At 39.5% G+C, this 19533-nt stretch overlaps 2 protein-coding genes across 2 annotated transcripts in view; one reads left to right on the top strand and one right to left on the bottom strand.

Moving 5' to 3' along the window:
- LOC107596888 (ryanodine receptor 1-like) overlaps positions 1-389 on the bottom strand; it is a 112156-nt gene extending 111767 nt beyond the window's left edge. Inside the window, exon 1 of the mRNA XM_016287746.1 lies at positions 273-389. Within this exon, the coding sequence (XP_016143232.1) occupies positions 273-320 (48 nt within the window). The 5' untranslated portion in view covers positions 321-389. The remainder of the gene's footprint in view (positions 1-272) is intronic.
- A 5213-nt stretch (positions 390-5602) lies between these two features.
- Positions 5603-19533, top strand: part of LOC107596887 (RAS guanyl-releasing protein 1-like) — a 29264-nt gene continuing 15333 nt past the window's right edge. Inside the window, exons 1-6 of the mRNA XM_016287745.1 lie at positions 5603-5635; positions 7876-7994; positions 14980-15158; positions 17491-17617; positions 18279-18474; positions 18771-18944. Of these exons, the coding sequence (XP_016143231.1) occupies positions 5603-5635; positions 7876-7994; positions 14980-15158; positions 17491-17617; positions 18279-18474; positions 18771-18944 (828 nt within the window). The remainder of the gene's footprint in view (positions 5636-7875; positions 7995-14979; positions 15159-17490; positions 17618-18278; positions 18475-18770; positions 18945-19533) is intronic.

Here is a 19533-nt window from a genome sequence, read left to right as displayed (position 1 = left end):
GTAACCAAATGTTCACGATTGAGGGGGACCAGATAAAAAGTTTAAGAATCTTGCATTTTACTACTTAACCACTAGTCTAAATATTGAAAGGGAAACATGAGCACCCCCCTCAATGTCTATGTTGGCCCTGTATACACAAAAATACCCATAATGCACAGGCAAAAACTAGCTAAAACTCTTACATTGAGATATAACTTTGAGACTCCCCCCCAAAAAAGCATTATTATAAGTATTATCATGAAATCAAAATAGGTCAAGAAGGCATTACTTACCGTCCGTAGGAACTGTATCTCTTCATCTCCCCCCTCTCCCTCTGCCATCCTTCTCCGAGGGTTATTTGCAGCTCCTCAGGAGAAATCAGAAAATCCTTCTGTTTTCTCTTCAGTGTGTTTCAGTGTCTTCTCTCTCTCTGTCTCAGTGTGTGTGTGTGTGTGTGTGTGTGTGTGGGTTTGCTGGAGGACAGCATGAGTCCTGTAGCTCTCACAATGGAGTGAGAGAGAGTGACAGAAGATTCAGCGCTGCTTCTGTCTGTCTCTCTCTCTCTCTCTCTCTCTCTCTCTCTCAGTTTCCTTGCTCTCAGATCTTGTGGATGGTGCTCTACCTTCTTCCACATTCACACTGCAACCATATTTGCACAACTGGGCCACCCCCTTTGCCTAAAACTGAGGAGGCGAGGGAGCTAGGAGCCGAGGTGGTGCCGTTGGGTCTATGGGTCGAGGCGGAGGAGAGGGATTCTCCAGCCATGGCGATGCTGGAGGATGGCATAGCCACGGCGCTCGCACCGTATTGATGGTGGGCTGAGGGCGAGCAGAGGGGCTGCCAGATAACAGCGGTGGAGGAGAAGGCAGGAGCGGGTGGGAGGGCTGGCATTTGTGAGTCTCCGGGCATTCAGGGCTTAACTCTGGATCGGAAGCCCCCTCTAGGCTGAACATTGGAACAGGATGAAGCTCAGGAGGAGCAGACACTTGAGGGCGCTTACGAGGAGCTGGCACTGGAGGGCTCTCTGGACTGGATTCAGGGACTGGAGCCCTCTCCACTTCGGTGTGGCACATTCGCCGCGCCATACTCAGCCGCGGTGCAGGGGTGGAGCTCCTCTCCGCGCTCACACCGTCTGCAGCTTTCTCCCTCGTGGCTGGCACTGTCGCCGGCTCTCGCACCTGGTCTGACGGATTCAGCTCTACGTCCGGGGCGATCCTCTGTTCAGTCGCTCTGCTTTGCGCTGGCTCGCTGATCGCGGCGGGAAATGGCTCCGCACAGCGGGGAGATGGTGGGCTGGGCTCTAGGTCCGGAGTGGATCTGGCAAAATCATCCTCGGGAGTGACGGTGAGAGGAGGCCCGTTTCTCGCCAGAATCCACTCCACAAATGCGCCGAAATCCTATCGAGGACCATCTTCGGACGACGGTGCTCTGCACTCGATGTTTAGACTGGCATCGTAGAACACACAGAGCGTGTCGTCCGGGTAGCTGGTGGTGCTTGCTAGCAGCTGGAACAGTCTAGTATGGTCCTCGAGAGCTTTGTCCCCCTGCTCCAGCAGGAGGAGGAGCCATTCGGGGCGAAGAAGGGCATCCATCCAGGGAACACAACGGAAAAAAAGATACTGGGAAAAACAAGAAAACAAACGGAGGGGAAAACACAGAGGTAACTGTTTTTGGGTCAGGTCTTCTGTCACGCTACGCTGTTGAGGGAACACGTTGGAGTCACGAGGAAACGTTTAACAGTCTTTAATCAAGAAACACAGGAGATAATACACAATCGGAGCTTGCGACAACACAAAGACCTGACAAACACAAACTGAACAGACTAGGACACAGGGCAATCAGGGGAACACAGGTGACATCAATGGAACATAATCAAACTAAACGAGGAGAGGAACTTGACCAAATAAGGCAAAACAGGAACTGAAACACATGACAAAACAGGTCCAATCCTGACAATTAGATTGTATTATCTTTAAATACATTTTTAAATGATTATTATTTTTAATTATTGTCCCTGAATCAGTAGGATACTCTTGTAATAAAGTAGCGGTGGCTGGCTGGGACAGATTTTAATATCAATTCTGCTTAAAAAGCTGCAATCGAATCCTGTTTACCAGAAATAAACCTGTTCCCGAGCAGGTTTAAGCTTACGGACCTGTTGCTATGACAGCAACTTCGGGATGAGCTTCGAAGAACCAACCAATCCAAGATCATGCCAAATCGTCAACAATCAAATCCAGCTAACTGAGTTAGCGACGTACGAAGAACGGGCCCCTGGTCTTGAAATATTAAATTAATTAACCACAATTCAGTTTGAGATTCCAGAAGTTTGAAGAGTCACATTTTTTTATTTAATATTTTCAATTTAATTTTCAATTTAATTTAATTAATATTTTCTTTTAAGTTATCCTGCGTCCTACTTGGGAATTGGCTGAGGCCCCCTAGTGGGTCCAAGCCCTCTGTGTATTTAAATTTTTTTCCCCAGTTTTCTATGTAAGAACCACTGACTTAGCGGTTAAAAACTTTGACAATCTTTCAATTTCAATCTTTCAATCTCCTATATGCCACAAATGCTGTATAATTCCAATCCTGCTTGCTTTTTTTTTCTTCTCATTTGTACTTTTCCCTCAAACCTTTGGTTTTGTCTGTATGTCTGACCCTATAGACTATCTAAGCAGTTCGTTTGCTCACTTACGCTCTACTTAAGTTTGAGGAATGAGGGGGCAGAGGCCAGCTGTCCCCCTCTCAAGGAGCTGGCCTGCTTGTTGCGTCTTTCACTCCTGTTCTGTAAGTCTCTCCTTTCCTGAGGTAAAAATAGCTAACGATGCAAACAGATGCACCAGCCGCTGTCCATCCACACACACTCACGTACATCCACTGAATGACAGAATCTTCTAGAAGAATAAGCGAAAAAATGCAGCACTTACAACATGAGTTCACAGTCAGCAACAATAAAAGCAGGACATGTCCCTGATTAGAGACATCGTCCCTCACTGAGTTGTTAGGCAGGCTATCAACTCCTTAAGCAGGTCAAAAGACATGTGGGCCACCATAAAAATAGTAAACTATATACAGGGTGAGAACCAGGCTTGCAAAAACGTCCATCAAAAATTGTACAAAAACATCACGGTAATAATTCAGCAAACCAGCCCAATGGATGAGACCAAAAGTGTGGATGGGGAAGTTCACAAAATATCTATTACAGTGCAATCACATTTACCATTATTTAATTGAAATCCAGTCATTTAAATAGGAATCTACAAGATCGGAAATTTCTTTGGAGATTTCCCTGTGCAGATTTTCCAAAGGGTTCAAGATGTTCAGGCAAATTTCAGAAAACTGCTTTGTTTGAAAGTATGTTCATACATCGCAACAAAAATTGAAATGTTTTGTATTTTTGCCCGTGAAATTTCACTAATGTTACAGTGGTTTAAGCGCCTGACAAATAAATGAGCGTGCATTCTTAAAAACAAACAAACAGATCACCAATCACATGCAGGGACATTTCTAACACTTTAACAACATTAATGATGTAACCAAATGTTCACGATTGAGGGGGACCAGATAAAAAGTTTAAGAATCTTGCATTTTACTACTTAACCACTAGTCTAAATATTGAAAGGGAAACATGAGCACCCCCCTCAATGTCTATGTTGGCCCTGTATACACAAAAATACCCATAATGCACAGGCAAAAACTAGCTAAAACTCTTACATTGAGATATAACTTTGAGACTCCCCCCCAAAAAAGCATTATTATAAGTATTATCATGAAATCAAAATAGGTCAAGAAGGCATTACTTACCGTCCGTAGGAACTGTATCTCTTCATCTCCCCCCTCTCCCTCTGCCATCCTTCTCCGAGGGTTATTTGCAGCTCCTCAGGAGAAATCAGAAAATCCTTCCGTTTTCTCTTCAGTGTGTTTCAGTGTATTCTCTCTCTCTTTCTCAGTGTGTGTGTGTGGGTGTGCTGGAGGACAGTATGAGTCCTGTAGCTCTCTCACGATGGAGTGAGAGAGAGTGACAGAAGATTCAGCGCTGCTCCTGTCTCTCTCTCTCTCTCTCTCTCTCTCTCTCTCTCTCCCTCAGCTTCCTTGCTCTCAGATCCTGTGGATGGTGCTCTACCTTCTTACACATTCACACCGCAACCATATTTGCACAACTGGGCCACCCCCTTTGCCTAAAACTGATCCTCCCACAGGTCTAATGAGCTATAAATGGAAAATGTGCTTGTGTGTGATGATGTCTGGCAGAAGACACTAAGACACACACGCGCATACTAGCCATATGAGAAGCTTGAATTACATCAGAATAAATCAAATAATGACATTTGTTTAGTTTGTAGAACTTGTGATATTTTTTGACAATATTTGTGCAAAACACACAGTAAACAGCTTGAACACAGTGGAGTCCTAATGTGAGCTGAACACAGCCAGATATATTGGGTACTTATGTGTGCTCAGCACGCGCTGTGACTGAAACAGAATACAGACAGCGAATTAACAGCTAGACCGAATTAAATTTATTTCAGACACTGCATTTGCATATGAATGTTCTGTTAGTATATATATATATATATATATGTATGTGTGTGTGTGTGTGTGTGTGTGTGTGTGTGTGTGTTCTGCATTTATTGATATAACAGCAATTATATTTAAATCGATTAATAATATACACATATAGTTTAATAAATATAATATACATTTTATACAATTACATAAAATGCATAAATAGTATATAACTGTATAAAAATAATTCATAATAAAATAACATTTATGGAAAAAAATTATTGGGAACAATTAGGATGCAAATGATTAGAACACAAAAGGCTATGTGCAGAATGAGGCAATTTTTTTTTCAAAATGTGGGTGCTGGAGAAGTACAATTTCTTTTTGGTATAATGCTGAAGCATTACTTTTATCTGCTTAACCTTCATTTGGAAATACAAGAGTGGTATAAATTATGAAATGACATTAAATTATACTATATACTGTATAAACATCACATTTAAATGATAAGACTCTGGAACAGGAATGTAAGTGATAAAAGTAAAATCAACACAACAGTGCAACAGGGAACTGAACCAGCAGGCCAATTAAACAAAACAATCAATTAGATAGATAGATAGATAGATAGATAGATAGATAGATAGATAGATAGATAGATAGATAGATAGATAGATAGATAGATAGAGATATGTGCAGCAGATGTACAGATGGATAGACAGACAAGGTATGTATATTTTCAATCATATATTTTCCTGTTCTGCATCCACAGACACACACAGAGACCACCAGTCGGTTAGACAGTCTGACAACTGCATAAGCAACACACCCCTAAAATTACTCCAGGAAAATACAGCCAACGTGCTGCACCCAACCACACACACTATCACACACACACTCTCTCAAACAGGCCACAAACACATACAAAGATGACAGCTGGCATCACTCCTCACCTCCAAAATCTCCATCTAAGTGTCATCTCTGAGCGTGTCCCTCCGCTCTCCTATGTCCACCTGCAACTACATCTGAGTATGGAGTAAGAAGGATGCTGATGGATTTTTGGGGTGTCTTCTTGGCAGCCGAGGGCTAAACGTCAGAGAGCATGCTCAGACAGCACGTAATGAAGACTGGGAAGCCGAGTGCATTCGCTCAGGTTTGCTGCGTACTACACTGTAGTCGTGTGAAGTGACCGATAGATGGCGTCGTAGCATCTCACAAACTCACTACGGAAATAACATTGAAGCTAGAACTATTTGCAGTATCAACTATAGGCCTATTTAAATGTGAGATAATGTATTAGGTTACTATAGTGAGTAACACTAACTTAAACTACCATTTAATAAACCACTGCCCGATGGTATTTATATTCTGTAGTCGACTTGCCAGCTTCATGACGTGTTTTTAAATGAAAAGCGGGAAAATCGATCTATCTATCTATTTTTGACTGGTCGCCATTTATTTATTGAAGTGTTTCACCTTGTAGCTGTTTTTCCTCATCACTTGAACAGTTCTAATCAGTTGTATTAGTGTATTATATTTAAAATGGGATATAATATAATACATTATGTGAGCTCTTTAAAACTGTGAATAAATCATATAAATATTTACAAGAATGTTTGCCAAGTTACCACAGATTTTGCCATAGCAATAACCATAGTAACAATGGTATTTTGGTGGAAACGATGGTTACCATATGGTCATTTTGTGTTCTGAATGACCTAACAGATGAAGCAATCAACAGCCTGTTAAGGCTCAATAGAACCCGTTTCTAGTTAAAGTCATTGAGTAAACTGAAGGGACAATTCAGTTTAATTTCTATTAACACCGTAGTAATTTGAAACACTAAAAAAGGCAGACGATGTGTGCCGATGTGGTTTCTTCAGTTATGCAATCACAATTGCAGAATTTGCAGCAGGAAATTTACTGAAGATGACATGGTCGAGCAAGAAAAAAAATATTTACAGGCGAATACAAGTCTAGCTTCGCCTGTTACTGACAAAAACACCATCTTCTCTCAGAAATAACTCTGTACAATAAGTTCTTCTTGCTATGTGAAAGTTTTAGATTAGCTTAACTATTTTGAGGAAGTAAACAAAGGTGGAGTGATGAGCAAGTGCCCTTTTGCAAGTTCATTTGTGGTGGAAAAAAACGTCAGAAAAAACACAACAGCAACTGCAACAAACCAGACATATCTGTGTCTCCTTTAATACAGAACAGGCGGCCCACATTTCACAGAATTGATATTCTAGGTGTCATTCTGAAAGATGGCAGTTGATTCATTCACACCCATCCATCAACCGACAGAAGCCCCCCTCATCTGGGCTTGTATGAGAATCCCACCTCTGTGTGAAAACACACTCACACACACACACACACACACACACACGCACACACACACAGCCACAGGTTCCCACAGAGTTTGCATGCAGACGCACGCACACACATGCAGCAGTCTTTCCTATCATCTCCCCTCTCCTCCATCCTCAACAAGGCATCCTTTCAGTGTCCCGCTCCAGCTGCACGTGGAGGGATTCAACCCTGGAGACACTACCTTACTGTTAAAGAGAGAAAAAGAAGGGATGAAGACTATTAAAAACAGACCCAAGGCTAACAAATGAACAGATACAGCAGGTACAGACACGCAGCTATTACTTATGACACCTTGTACGCAGAAATTCATGGAAAATACAACCGAAGTCTCACTCATTTACCTATAGCCTAAAGGCAAGGAACTGGTACAGACTAAAACAAAGCTGAAATATGTGTAAAAACACACATGTGGGAAGCTAATGAGAACAAACTTTGGTCTTTTGGGACTAATTTCTCATTGTGATGTCTGTTTGGACACTGTCAGTTTTCAATCGGCCTTTCAATGATTTTTAATTCGTATTACGTACTCTCACACTCTTTCAAAAGAGCTCAATCCCACCCTCTCTTCTCTCTCGCTCACTTTTTCCCCTCCCTCTGTCACACATGCACACAGATGACAGTTCCCCTATCTGTCAGAGCCAATGCCTGTATTTCAAATAGGGACTTGTTTGTATTGAATGCAGTTAGTTGTTTGTTGTGATCATGCTGATTTTGACAACCTTTTGAGCCTAGAGTTCAAATTTTTTCTTTATTTTTAATGCCCTATCGTCGAATAGGGGTTCTTTTATTTATTGTTTTGGTTAACTCTGTGCCCTGTGGTTCACGTTCTCTGGTGATATTCAGAGAAAAAGAAAAGAGGGGGTGTGTGAGAGCGAGTGAGTGAAAGAGAAAGAAAGAAAGAGAGAGCGAGAGAGAGAGAGAGAGAGAAAGCTCAGAGCCACAGCAGCTGGTTTTCAGGTTTTAAGTTTTCAGAGCCGTGACTGAAGAGCCACTGTACGTCCTAGCCTGTAAGAGGTCACTTAGTACCTCTGGCTGGGGGAGAGAGACTGCAAGATACCCGATGGGGCAAGAAAAGGTTTAAGCAGCCTGGGGGACACCAAAAGGACACCGGTAGACACCATGAATCGCAAGGAGTCAAAGAGGTACATACTTTTGACTGTCTTTTAAATTCTGACTGTGCTTTGACAGGTCTCCATGCTCTTTAGAATTGATTTGATGTCACCTCAATGCAAAAATCTGCTTTAGTTCTTCGTGTCACTGGGTTTAATGCTCATTTGAGGTTTGATAAGTCTGTCTGTGCCTCATTTTGCAGTGCACTGTACTGATCACTGTGGTTATCTGACAAAGCTGTGGTTTCTCCATGTTCTTCAGAACATTGTGTTTGGGTTTCAGTTCTCTGCGAGAGAGACAGGCTAGTCACTCTCAAAACGGCTCAAACTGCACATTCATCATTCAGACTCTCCCGTTGGGGCTCAGACTAGGTTTGCATTTGCAAGATTGTGTAGATTCACATGTGTATGCTGTGAAGTAGCAGTGGTGCTTGTCTCTGATCTTTAAGAGGGGATTTCGCACTAGGGAGATGAATTGCTTTTGACCTAGTTATTCTCCTGTGACCTGTTGTGGATAGAGGTATGTTCGCTCGCTGTGTTTACAGTACATAAGAGGCATTAGCAGGAACATAATGGTTGGTGCTGGGAAGAAACATTGCTAGTGTCAACTCATTTAAAACTTAATCAGTGAGTTATCCAACGCTACATATGGAGTCAGATTTTAATATATGTGATAATATATATGATAGGCTACATACAAACTCTGCCTGTCCATAATTACTGGTATAACGAGATAAATGACATAAAGCTACACGAGAAGGGTAGAATCGATAGTTCTGACTAGGAGCTTTTGGGGGCGTCTGTTTTGTGCATGTTATCTCAGAGGTCTTATCTGATTGCTTGGAAATGACAAAGTTAGCAGCGACTACAGTGATGCTATCAGCATATTACAGTCTAGTTACAGCAAGTTTTTGCAAGCATGTAATATTTGATATTTCATATTCAGAATTTAAATATAATGAAATGTTGACTATTAAACGTATGATATATATTATAATATGTGCCCATATATATATATATGTGTGTGTGTGTGTGTGTGTGTGTGTGTGTAGCCTATACATAAATGTATGAAAGTATTACTATATATTAAACACATTTACTGTAAAGTATACATTTATAATAATTTATAATACATTTATTTAATATATACTTTATTTATATATTAAATTCATATATAAATATGTGTGTGTATATAATTGTATGTATATATGTATATATATATATACAATTTGATTTATAATACATTATATATAAATACATTTATTTAATACTTAACATGTATGTAGTGTTATATATAAGATTAATGTTATATATAGTAATATACAGTAAATAGTTTAAAATATAGTTTAGAACAAATGTATTTAAATTCATTTAAAATTTATTAAAAATTCATACATATGAATAGCAGTATTTGTCAAATATGTATATTTTGTTGTCATGTCTGACATCTATAGGTACATGGAGCAGAGATGGAGCGGAGACTAATGGAGGAAGAGATAGAGTGATGGTAGGCGACAAACAAGGCCTTCAAAGGGCTCTGGCATCAATTAATCAATTAACGAGAGAAAGGGAGGAATTTGCATGTTCCCTGACTGTGTGTGTGTGTGTGTGTGTGTGTGTGTTTGTGTGTGTGTGTGTGTGTGTGTTTTAGTGCAGAGAGAAAAAAGAAAAAGAGGGAGATGAGGAGAAAGCAGGAGGCATGAGGAAGAAGGTTGGGGGGTAGGGTAATGGAGCTGGAGATGTAGCCAGGAACTGGGAGTAAAACACTGGCTACTGTGGCAGGGAAGGGGTAGGGGGGTGTTGGGGGGGTTTCCAAAGAGAAAGGAGAAGTTGTTTTCTGAATGACATGAATAGAGCAAAGGCTGCAGGAGGAGAGGAAGAGAAAGTGAGTGAGTAGGTGCTATGCATGGCCGAAACGCTCATACACTGTATGATTGCAAATGTTTCACTGGATTATGATACTGAATGCCAGGGTGTCATGTGCGGATGCAAACAAACCACACTGTTGCTCAAAAAATCTTAAGTTCATTGCGCTAAAAACAGCACACGTAGTTTTTTTCACATGAATATTTGTTGTAAAAAGAATCAAGGTTATACAGGTGCGTCTCAATAAATTAGAATGTCGTGGAAAAGTTCATTTATTTCAGTAATTCAACTCATATTGTGAAACTCGTGTATTAAATAAATTCAATGCACACAGACTGAAGTAGTTTAAGTCTTTGGTTCTTTTAATTGTGATGATTTTGGCTCACATTTAACAAAAACCCACCAATTCACTATCTCAACAAATTAGAATATGGTGACATGCCAATCAGCTAATCAACTCAAAACACCTGCAAAGTTTTCCTGAGCCTTCAAAATGGTTTCTCAGTTTGGTTCACTAGGCTACACAATCATGGGGAAGACTGCTGATCTGACAGTTGTCTAGAAGACAATCATTGACACCCTTCACAAGGAGGGTAAGCCACAAACATTCATTGCCAAAGAAGCTGGCTGTTCACAGAGTGCTGTATCCAAGCATGTTAACAGAAAGTTGAGTGGAAGGAAAAAGTGTGGAAGAAAAAGATGCACAACCAACCGAGAGAACCGCAGCCTTATGAGGATTGTCAAGCAAAATCGATTCAAGAATTTGAGTGAACTTCACAAGGAATGGACTGAGGCTGGGGTCAAGTCATCAAGAGCCACCACACACAGACGTGTCAAGGAATTTGGCTACAGTTGTCATATTCCTCTTGTTAAGCCACTACTGATCCACAGACAACGTTAGAAGCGTCTAAGGAGCTAAGGAGAAGAAGAACTGGACTGTTGCCCAGTGGTCCAAAGTCCTCTTTTCAGATGAGAGCAAGTTTTGCATTTCATTTGGAAACCAAAGTCCTAGAGTCTGGAGGAAGGGTGGAGAAGCTCATAACCCAAGTTGCTTGAAATCCAGTTGCTTTAAGTTTCCACAGTCTGTGATGATTTGAGGTGCAATGTAAAGACTTAAACTACTTCAGTCTGTGTGCGTTGAATTTATTTAATACACAAGTTTCACAATTTGAGTTGAATTACTGAAATAAATGAACTTTTCCACGACATTCTAATTTATTGAGATGCACCTGTATATACTGTATATATGATCATTAGATCAACAGATGTTTAATTATTTATTTTCGACCAAAATCCAAACTACGGAAGCCTGTTTTTGCCTATGTGTTCACATTTGTTTTGCGAAATTTATTTTGGAGTCTTGTGTGAGGGCGATAAAGTTTCCCATGCAGATTTCGCTCATGTTCAAGTTGGTCATGCAAGTTCACCATGTTGACCAACAGAAAGCTGCTTGGTTTGAAAGTGACCTTTTTGTCCGCTAAGTTTCTCTGAAATATCACTAATGTGACCTCACCTTCAAAGTAAAAATTAAAACACATAATTATGCGATTGTTTAAAAAAAAAAAAAAAAAAAAATTACCAGATGTAAGTCACAATTGTGTGATATGTAACCACAACACTAAAGACTGGAATACACTACATGACTTAAAAAAAACTGAAGAGATTTAAAAATATTAGCATCACACACTTGTTGACTGTAAATAGTTACAGAGGAAAAACTGTACGATGGAGGATCACACACTACCAGACCAAGTTGTTCCAAAAATAATAAACTCTCACGGAAACACGTGCCTTGTTGCTAGGAGAAACGTGACAAATGAAAACATGTTTTCAAAAATTCTCTCAAAATATCAAACATGTTGATATCCTCTGACAGGATGAAGCTAAAAAAAATGGAGTCTTTGCCCATTATGCAATTTTCTTAGAAAGCTGTAAACTCAAATCTGCAGACTGGCTTTTTACAAAGTCTTATATCCCACCCAGTCATATCTTATATTCAAGTCACAATATAAGATATAAAGTTGCAACTGAGAAATATAAAATCACAATTACGAGAATTTTTAAAACAGGTTGGGTTTTTGACTTATCATTATTGTATCGTGACCCAAATATCGAAATCACCAGATCCTAGCTGATTCCACGCTGCATATAAATTTGCATAGACTTGCTTACAAATTCATTTACATTAACCAAGAGCATTTTCCCTCATTTGTTTACTGTAGGCCTATGCGCGAGTCTGTATCCATGTGCATGCGTGCTCTTCTCAGGCCTGAGAGGGCTGCAGAGTGTGTATTGTCATCAGCTGTAGAGCAGATTGATGCAAATAAGCGAGAGAGAGAGATATGAAAATACGATGGGGAATTTGCATATTGAAGTCGTGTTTAATATTCGGCCTGTCAGAAATAGAAAGAACCGAAGAGAAGGAAATATAAGATGTATTTTATGAAGGCCATGTAAAAAATGTCTGCCTGGTCTACAAACTTCAACCGAAGTGAATTTACACTCTTGTCTGGAGTGTGTATTTGCGTGGGCCTGATTTAGTGGTTAGGTGTTTGGTTTGCTTAATGAGGTGAGAAGGTAAACGTCAGTGTGTCTGTGCGTGGAGAGAATTGAGAACGAGTGTGCTGAACTGGACACTGGTGCAGGAGGAAGGGAGAGAGTGCGGTTAGGAGGGGTTTGGACGTTCTAAGAAGTCATCTCTACTTCTCTGCAGTCACGGCCAGCTTCCTGTTCATGTCACTGCCGTCACAGACCACAGTGTTTCTTGCTGATGCTGTCACAGACACAACTCGATGCCCAAGTCAGAAAAACACACCTTTAAATTTGGCATTATGCTTCATACATCTAAATTACGCAGCAGCTGTGAGTTTTACAGACTGTTACCCTGATGTACAATGTTGTTGTTCTCTTTGTGTGACTGACAAAATACAGAGTAAAGCAGTGAGACAGTGAATTGCTTATCTACACTTTCTGACTGTCTCTCTTCCTGTGACATTGAAGGCCTGAATAGTGACACCTACTGTATAGAGTGGCAGATATCAACACACAACCTTACATATAAACATCAACATACCTGATCTACCGGTGGGGCTTGCAGGGCGCAAACAGTCGCACATGTACACAGGTCTGTGCTGCAGACTTCAAGGGGAACCCGTCGCTCTCAGGTATAATGTCAAAGGCTTCAGGGGATGTAAAAAAGGATGTTAGAGCAGATCTAAATGATATTTCCTTTCAAATCTGAAGTAAATGTACCTACAGGTTTTAATCTGAACAACTGACCCTTCGCAAAGACCCGCCCTCCTTAGTTACTGTTGCTATGTCCGACTTGTTATAGCATGAAATAAACATGAATGAACATCAGAAGGTATTTTATTTCTGTAACTGTGGAAAGACATAATTTTTTCAAGTTCGAGTCCACCAATGGTAATCTACTCTCCTGTCTGATTTGTTTGTCGGACAAAAATGGTAGATTCTGCGTTATGATTGGTCAGATCGCCTATCAATCAAACACCCTGTGCTCGCTTGTGTGAAACTCACAGCAAAAGTGCTAAATTGGTTACCAGGGTTTTGCTATTCAGTCACTTTTAAGGTCTTCTGAGAGGGCTTTAGCATAGTGCCATTGCTAGGTTTTTTGGCAGGTTGCTAGGGCAGTTCTAAGTGGTTGCTAATGTGTTTCTAAGCAGTTGCTGGAGTGCTGTGGCTGTTTATTTGAGCGTTTCTAAGTGGTTACTAGGGTTAAAATGCGTGGTTGTTAGGGCATTTCTGGATGGTTTCTAGGGTGTTTCTAAGTGGTTGTTAAGGCATTTCTAAGTAGTTTTTGGGGTGTAATGACAGTTTACTAGGGTGTTTCTAAGAGCATATTACAGCGCATATTAGTAACCACTTAGAAACACCCTAGAAACCACTCAGAATACCGTAGTAACCACTTAAAAACACCCTAATAAACTGCCAGACCACACTAACAACTATTAGGGTGTTTCTAAGTAGTTGCTAGGGTGTTCTGGCTGATTGCTATAGGGTATTTATAATTGATTCCTAAGGTGTTCTGAATGGTTGCTAGGACCTTTCAATTACTAGGGCATATCTAAGTAGTCATTGGTGTGTTTTAACAGTTTACTAAGGTGTTGGGATGTTTTGGCTGGATGCTCAGACTTTTCTAAGTACAATAGTGTATGTTTTAGCTGGTTGTTACGGCATTTCAGATGTTTACTAATTGGTCCAAGTCAAAAGGGCCATGTCTCAAGTCTCTACGATATTCTCGCCCTTAAATATGACTTGCCTCTCTCCTACAGTAGTAGTCTATGACCATTTTTATGATGTCTGGCATGTGAAACCTTATGTCAAATCTGTGAGAAAAGTAACTGGACAGACGTGTGGTAACACTTAGGGGATGATTTTTAGCAAAACAGAGCATTTCTCATGACCAGATCTTAACAGCTTTACATATAACCTATGACATGCAAACATTATCAAAGCCCAACTAATCACAGCTGTGGTTTTCTGTGCAATATTAAAGGGATAGTTCACCCAAAAATGACAATTCTGTTATAATTTAAACATAACATGTTGTTCTAAATCTGTATGAGTTTCTTTCTTCTGCTGAACACAAAAGAAGATATTTTGAAGAATGTGTGTAACCGAACAGGTGACGGTAGCCATTGATATGGGGAAAAAATACAATTGAAGTCACTAGCAACTTTTCGGTTACCCACATTATTCAAAATACCGTCTTTTGTGTTCAACAGAAATAGTAAACTCATACAGATTTGGAAAAACTTGAGGGTGAGTAAATGAGGACAGAATGTTCTTTTTTTGGCTGAACTGTCACTTTAAAGAACCACAGGTGAAGTCTTCATCACCAACATCGCAAATATTAAATGGATCAAAATGCTGCTTAGCCTGGTAAAGACAAGCGGTTACTGCGAAAAGTCTGTGGTCTGACAAGTGGCTAAAACTAGGTAAACTGTCTGTTGCTATGGATACTTTGTTTCGTTTATTTGTGAGAGCCAATTTGAATAAATGCTGGTATCCATGCCCCACTTATACGGTTGATCACATTGGTTGTTTGAATACATCTGTACATTGTTGGGACTGGGTTGAGTATTTCAGCAGCATCAAGCCCCAAAACTCTATTTTTTTTGTGTGTCTCCAGCAGCAGGAAGTCCCGACAGGAAGGAGGAAGTGTGATAAAGAGCAGAAGACCAGTGCAGAGGAGGATGACATGCCCCAGTCCTCAAGAGATCAGCCGGGCTCTTCAAAGTCCACCGGCTCATTCTTCTTTCCGCTCTGCCAGCCTGGATGAACTCATCCTCCGCTGCCTCCACTGCTTCGGTCAGTGTTCAACTCGTCTCTATCTGCCTATCAATAAGCCCCACCCTACATGACAACCATTTACATCAGTCAGGTCCTGTTTTCATGAAGAAAACATCACCAAATATTGACTTCCAGGTAGTTAAAAGAAGGACAGCTTACATCACAAGTCACAACATAAAGTCCTAGATCTCCCACATTCCACTTTCCTAGGGTTCTCAGCCTTGTCTCTGGCCTCATGTGCCCATCATTCCCAGTCTCCATGTGCCAGCCGGATTATGTAAGGCTGCCGAGTAGTGTGAGGGACAGAGGGACAGCAGCTCTTGTCAAAGAGAGAGAGAGAGAGAGAAAGAGAAACAGAGAGAAATCTTTTGGTTTACTAGCATTCAGGGCCTGGGAATGTGTTTGTCTCTCTATGCTAATGAGACAAAGCCTGATTGTGCGCCTCAGTTTCACAGGCCTACCCTCTCTCCCTCATTTGTTTTTTAATCATCCCCTTATGCCTTTTTTATTTGAAATGTGCTTAAGTATTTGGACTTGTAATACACAATGCAGTTGTAGCATATTGGTTGTTGGCTGATATTAAAGAGTTTTTCATTCATAAATATCAGTCAGTACTTCATATTTACCCTATTTTATCATTTAAATGACCTTTTCCTAATACTCACTTCAAAGATAATTGAATATTAATCTTTAGCAAATCTTACAATGAATAACCATTTTCCCACTGTACATTATAATGTTGTGATACCTAAATTCACATGTGGAAACACATGGTTTTAGCTTTTAGTGTTTCATTTTTTTTTAGATAAAATAGTATTGATTTTTACTGACCTCTGACAAGAAAGGGAACAAGTCGAAACAGAGAGAGAGAGAGAGAAAGAAGTGATTTTTAATATCGGCAATTTATCAGCCACAACATTAAAATAACATTAAACTTGTCCTGCACTACTTCTGCTAAGGATGAATGATTTCTAAACACATGCAGTCCCTAGTAAAAAAGTAATATGTTTAAAATATATTTATTTAAAGTACTAAGTATATAGTTAAGTATAGTACTAAGTATATAGTTCAAATATATTAACATGTTTACTGACATATCACTCGAAACTTACTGTTCTAAAAACTATTATTCAACTTTATTTGGAGTACTAATGGTGCACAATGTACATTTCTTAATATAAAGCCTAAAATGTGTTTTAATGTCACTGCTGATGAGGATTAATTATGATCTTTGAATAATATCAGTCTTTATATGCAAGATATTTAAAGTGTACCTAAAGGATACTTGCAATAGTTCCACTTTAGCACAATCAAATATACTTCAGTATATCTTTAGTTGGAATTCAGCACAACTTCTGCACTATTAAAGTGCATTAAGTACAATATTAGTTTTTCCAATTTAGCAGACTTTAAGTATACCAGTTTAGTAAAACAAAAGTACAATTGCAGGATATTTTTATTAAGTACATAAATATGTAGTAGTACTAGTATGCTTAGCATGAAATAAATATATCGTTCGTTCGTTTATTTATTTATATAGCACCTTACAGGCTACACAGTAGCTCCAAAGTGCTGTACATTACAAAGGAAAGCAGAAGGACAATGAGACAAACAAGAAAACATCAATATACCAAAAGCCAGAGAATACAAATACGATTTTAAATGATCCTTAAAAGCAATTAAGAGTCAAAGAAGATCTAACATCCAATGGCAGATTGTTCGACAGCCTTGGGCCAGCGATAGAGAAAGCACGATCACCCTTCAATTTGAGACGCGCTCGGGGAATTGTTAAGAGAAACTTGTTCGATGATCTTAATATTACACCTGGACTGCAGGGCTTAATAAGCTCAACTATGTATTCTGGCACCATTCCATGGAGTGTTTTAAAAACATTTATCAAAATCTTACACTGTATCCTAAATTGTACTGGTAGCCATCCTAAAGATGCTAACAAGGGAGTAACATGATCAGCTTATAGCATTCATTATCATCCTTGCAGCAGCATTTTGTACCAGCTGCATATTGCGAGCAACATATGTTTGGCATATGTTTCAAATACATTTTAGAATATTCATTGTTCACTCAGAGCATAGTGAGGAGAAGTGTGTTTTTACTTTTTTAAGTGATCAGATGTGTGATTTTTTAGCTGGCGGACAATATAACAAGAAATAAAATTATATTGAAGGAGCACTCCAAGCCATACGTATGAAGGACAATATAGACATAGACTTGAAGCTGGGCTCATCTGATTAGAAATCCCCAAGAAACATAGCATAGCAGCACAGTAACACACACATATAAATGTTGTAGAATCCATCTTGTATCTAAATCGAAATATTTTGTTTTTTAGACTCAGATGGGAAGCTGATCAGAGGGACACAGCTGGTCCATATGGCCCTGATGATGCATAACTGGGTCGTACCATCACACATCTTCGTCCAAAAGCTGCTTTCTCTATATCCTCTTCAAGCCCCACTGCTAATATTTTACTTTGACCTGAACCTTAATTGAAAAATATTGATTTATGCAACTGATCCCAGAACAGCTGAGAGTCCATCATTCATAGGGTCACTGGTAGCCATCCTAAAGATGCTAACAAGGGAGTAACATGATCAGCTTATAGCATTCATTATCATCCTTGCAGCAGCATTTTGTACCAGCTGCATATTGCGAGCAACATATGTTTGGCATATGTTTCAAATACATTTTAGTATATTCATTGTTCACTCAGGGCATAGTGAGGAGAAGTGTGTTTTTACTTTTTTAAGTGATCAGATGTGTGATTTTTTAGCTGGCGGACAATATAACAAAAAATAAAATTATATTGAAGGAGCACTCCAAGCCATACTTATGAAGGACAATATAGACATAGACTTGAAGCTGGGCTCATCTGATTAGAAATCCCCAAGAAACATAGCATAGCAGCACAGTAACACACACATATAAATGTTGTAGAATCCATCTTGAATCTAAATCGAAATATTTTGTTTTTTTAGACTCAGATGGGAAGCTGATCAGAGGGACACAGCTGGTCAAGTAAAAATTGTTTTGTGTGCTATGTAACAAGTCTCTGAACCGTATAAGTAATTTTGACTGTCTGTATTTGTTCCTGACTTTATTCTTGTCTTCACCTGTCAGATTTGTGATTTATCTGTTTGGTTTCTGTTTGTCCATCACTATGTCTGAACCCAGTAATCCTCCAGTGAATGTTTCCCAGACTCCCTCTCCCTCTGTGAAGAAAAGGAAAGTTTCACTGCTGTTTGACCACATGGAACCAGATGAGATGGCTGAACACCTCAGCTACCTGGAGTTCAAAAACTTCTGCAACGTCTCAGTAAGTCACTCACCCCGAAGGCTCATGACGGTTTCACTCACATACTCTGACCAGATGTTGCTAGTGCAAACTGAGTTTATCTGATGGCCCAACCTCAGTATAGCGCTGTAGTGACGGCACAGCCTCATACCGCTGAAGCTGACTAATAAAACAACCATGATCACACCCTTTGTACTCATACCTGGACGTGTTGGTTCATATCAGGATCATTATGTCTTGCTGATCACATTCGTGAGTGCTTAGCACATCTGGATTTCAGATTCAGCAGTGCCTGTTGTTGTTATGTGTCACCTTAGTTTCTGGACTACCACAGTTACGTGGTCCATGGCTCTGTGAGGAATAATCCGGCGCTCGAGCGCTCTGTCATGCTCTGCAACGGAGTCTCCCAGTGGGTTCAGCTCATGATCCTCAACAAACACACCTCACAGCAGCGAGCAGAGGTCTTCACCAAGTTCATTCATGTAGCACAGGTAATTACAAATGCACACACGCTCAACCAAGCACATTGGTAGCATTCAGGAAATACAAATAACCAAATTACATTTAGTTTCTCCTGAGAAATTCATTTATAGTAATGCAATATAATCGTTTCAAAACACCTACAATGAGCTCAGAGGTTGTTAAATACTGGTGTATGTTTCTGTGGAAAATATTGTCGATCAGCCAATTTCTCAATGACAAACTACACTACTCATAACAACCCCCCCCCTTCAAAAAAACCCCCAATGTGCTGCCAAATGATTAATCGTGATTAATCGCATCAAAAATAAAGTTTTTGTTTACATAATATATGTATGTGTACTGTGTATATTTATTATGTATACATAAATACACACACATACAGTATATATTTTGAAAATATTTACATGTACGTATATACATTTATATATATACATATTTTTATATTTTATATTATATATAAATATATTTAATATATAAACAGCATATATTTCTTAAATATATACAGGTGCATCTCAATAAATTAGAATGTCGTGGAAAAGTTCATTTATTTCAGTAATTCAACTCAAATTGTGAAACTTGTGTATTAAATAAATTCAA

This window comes from Sinocyclocheilus grahami, unplaced genomic scaffold (assembly GCF_001515645.1).
Source record: "Sinocyclocheilus grahami isolate Dianchi unplaced genomic scaffold, SAMN03320097.WGS_v1.1 scaffold224.1, whole genome shotgun sequence".
NCBI lineage: Eukaryota > Metazoa > Chordata > Actinopteri > Cypriniformes > Cyprinidae > Sinocyclocheilus > Sinocyclocheilus grahami.
The sequence above is the reverse complement of the archived record's forward strand: the minus strand, read 5'-3'. Positions and strand labels throughout refer to the sequence as shown.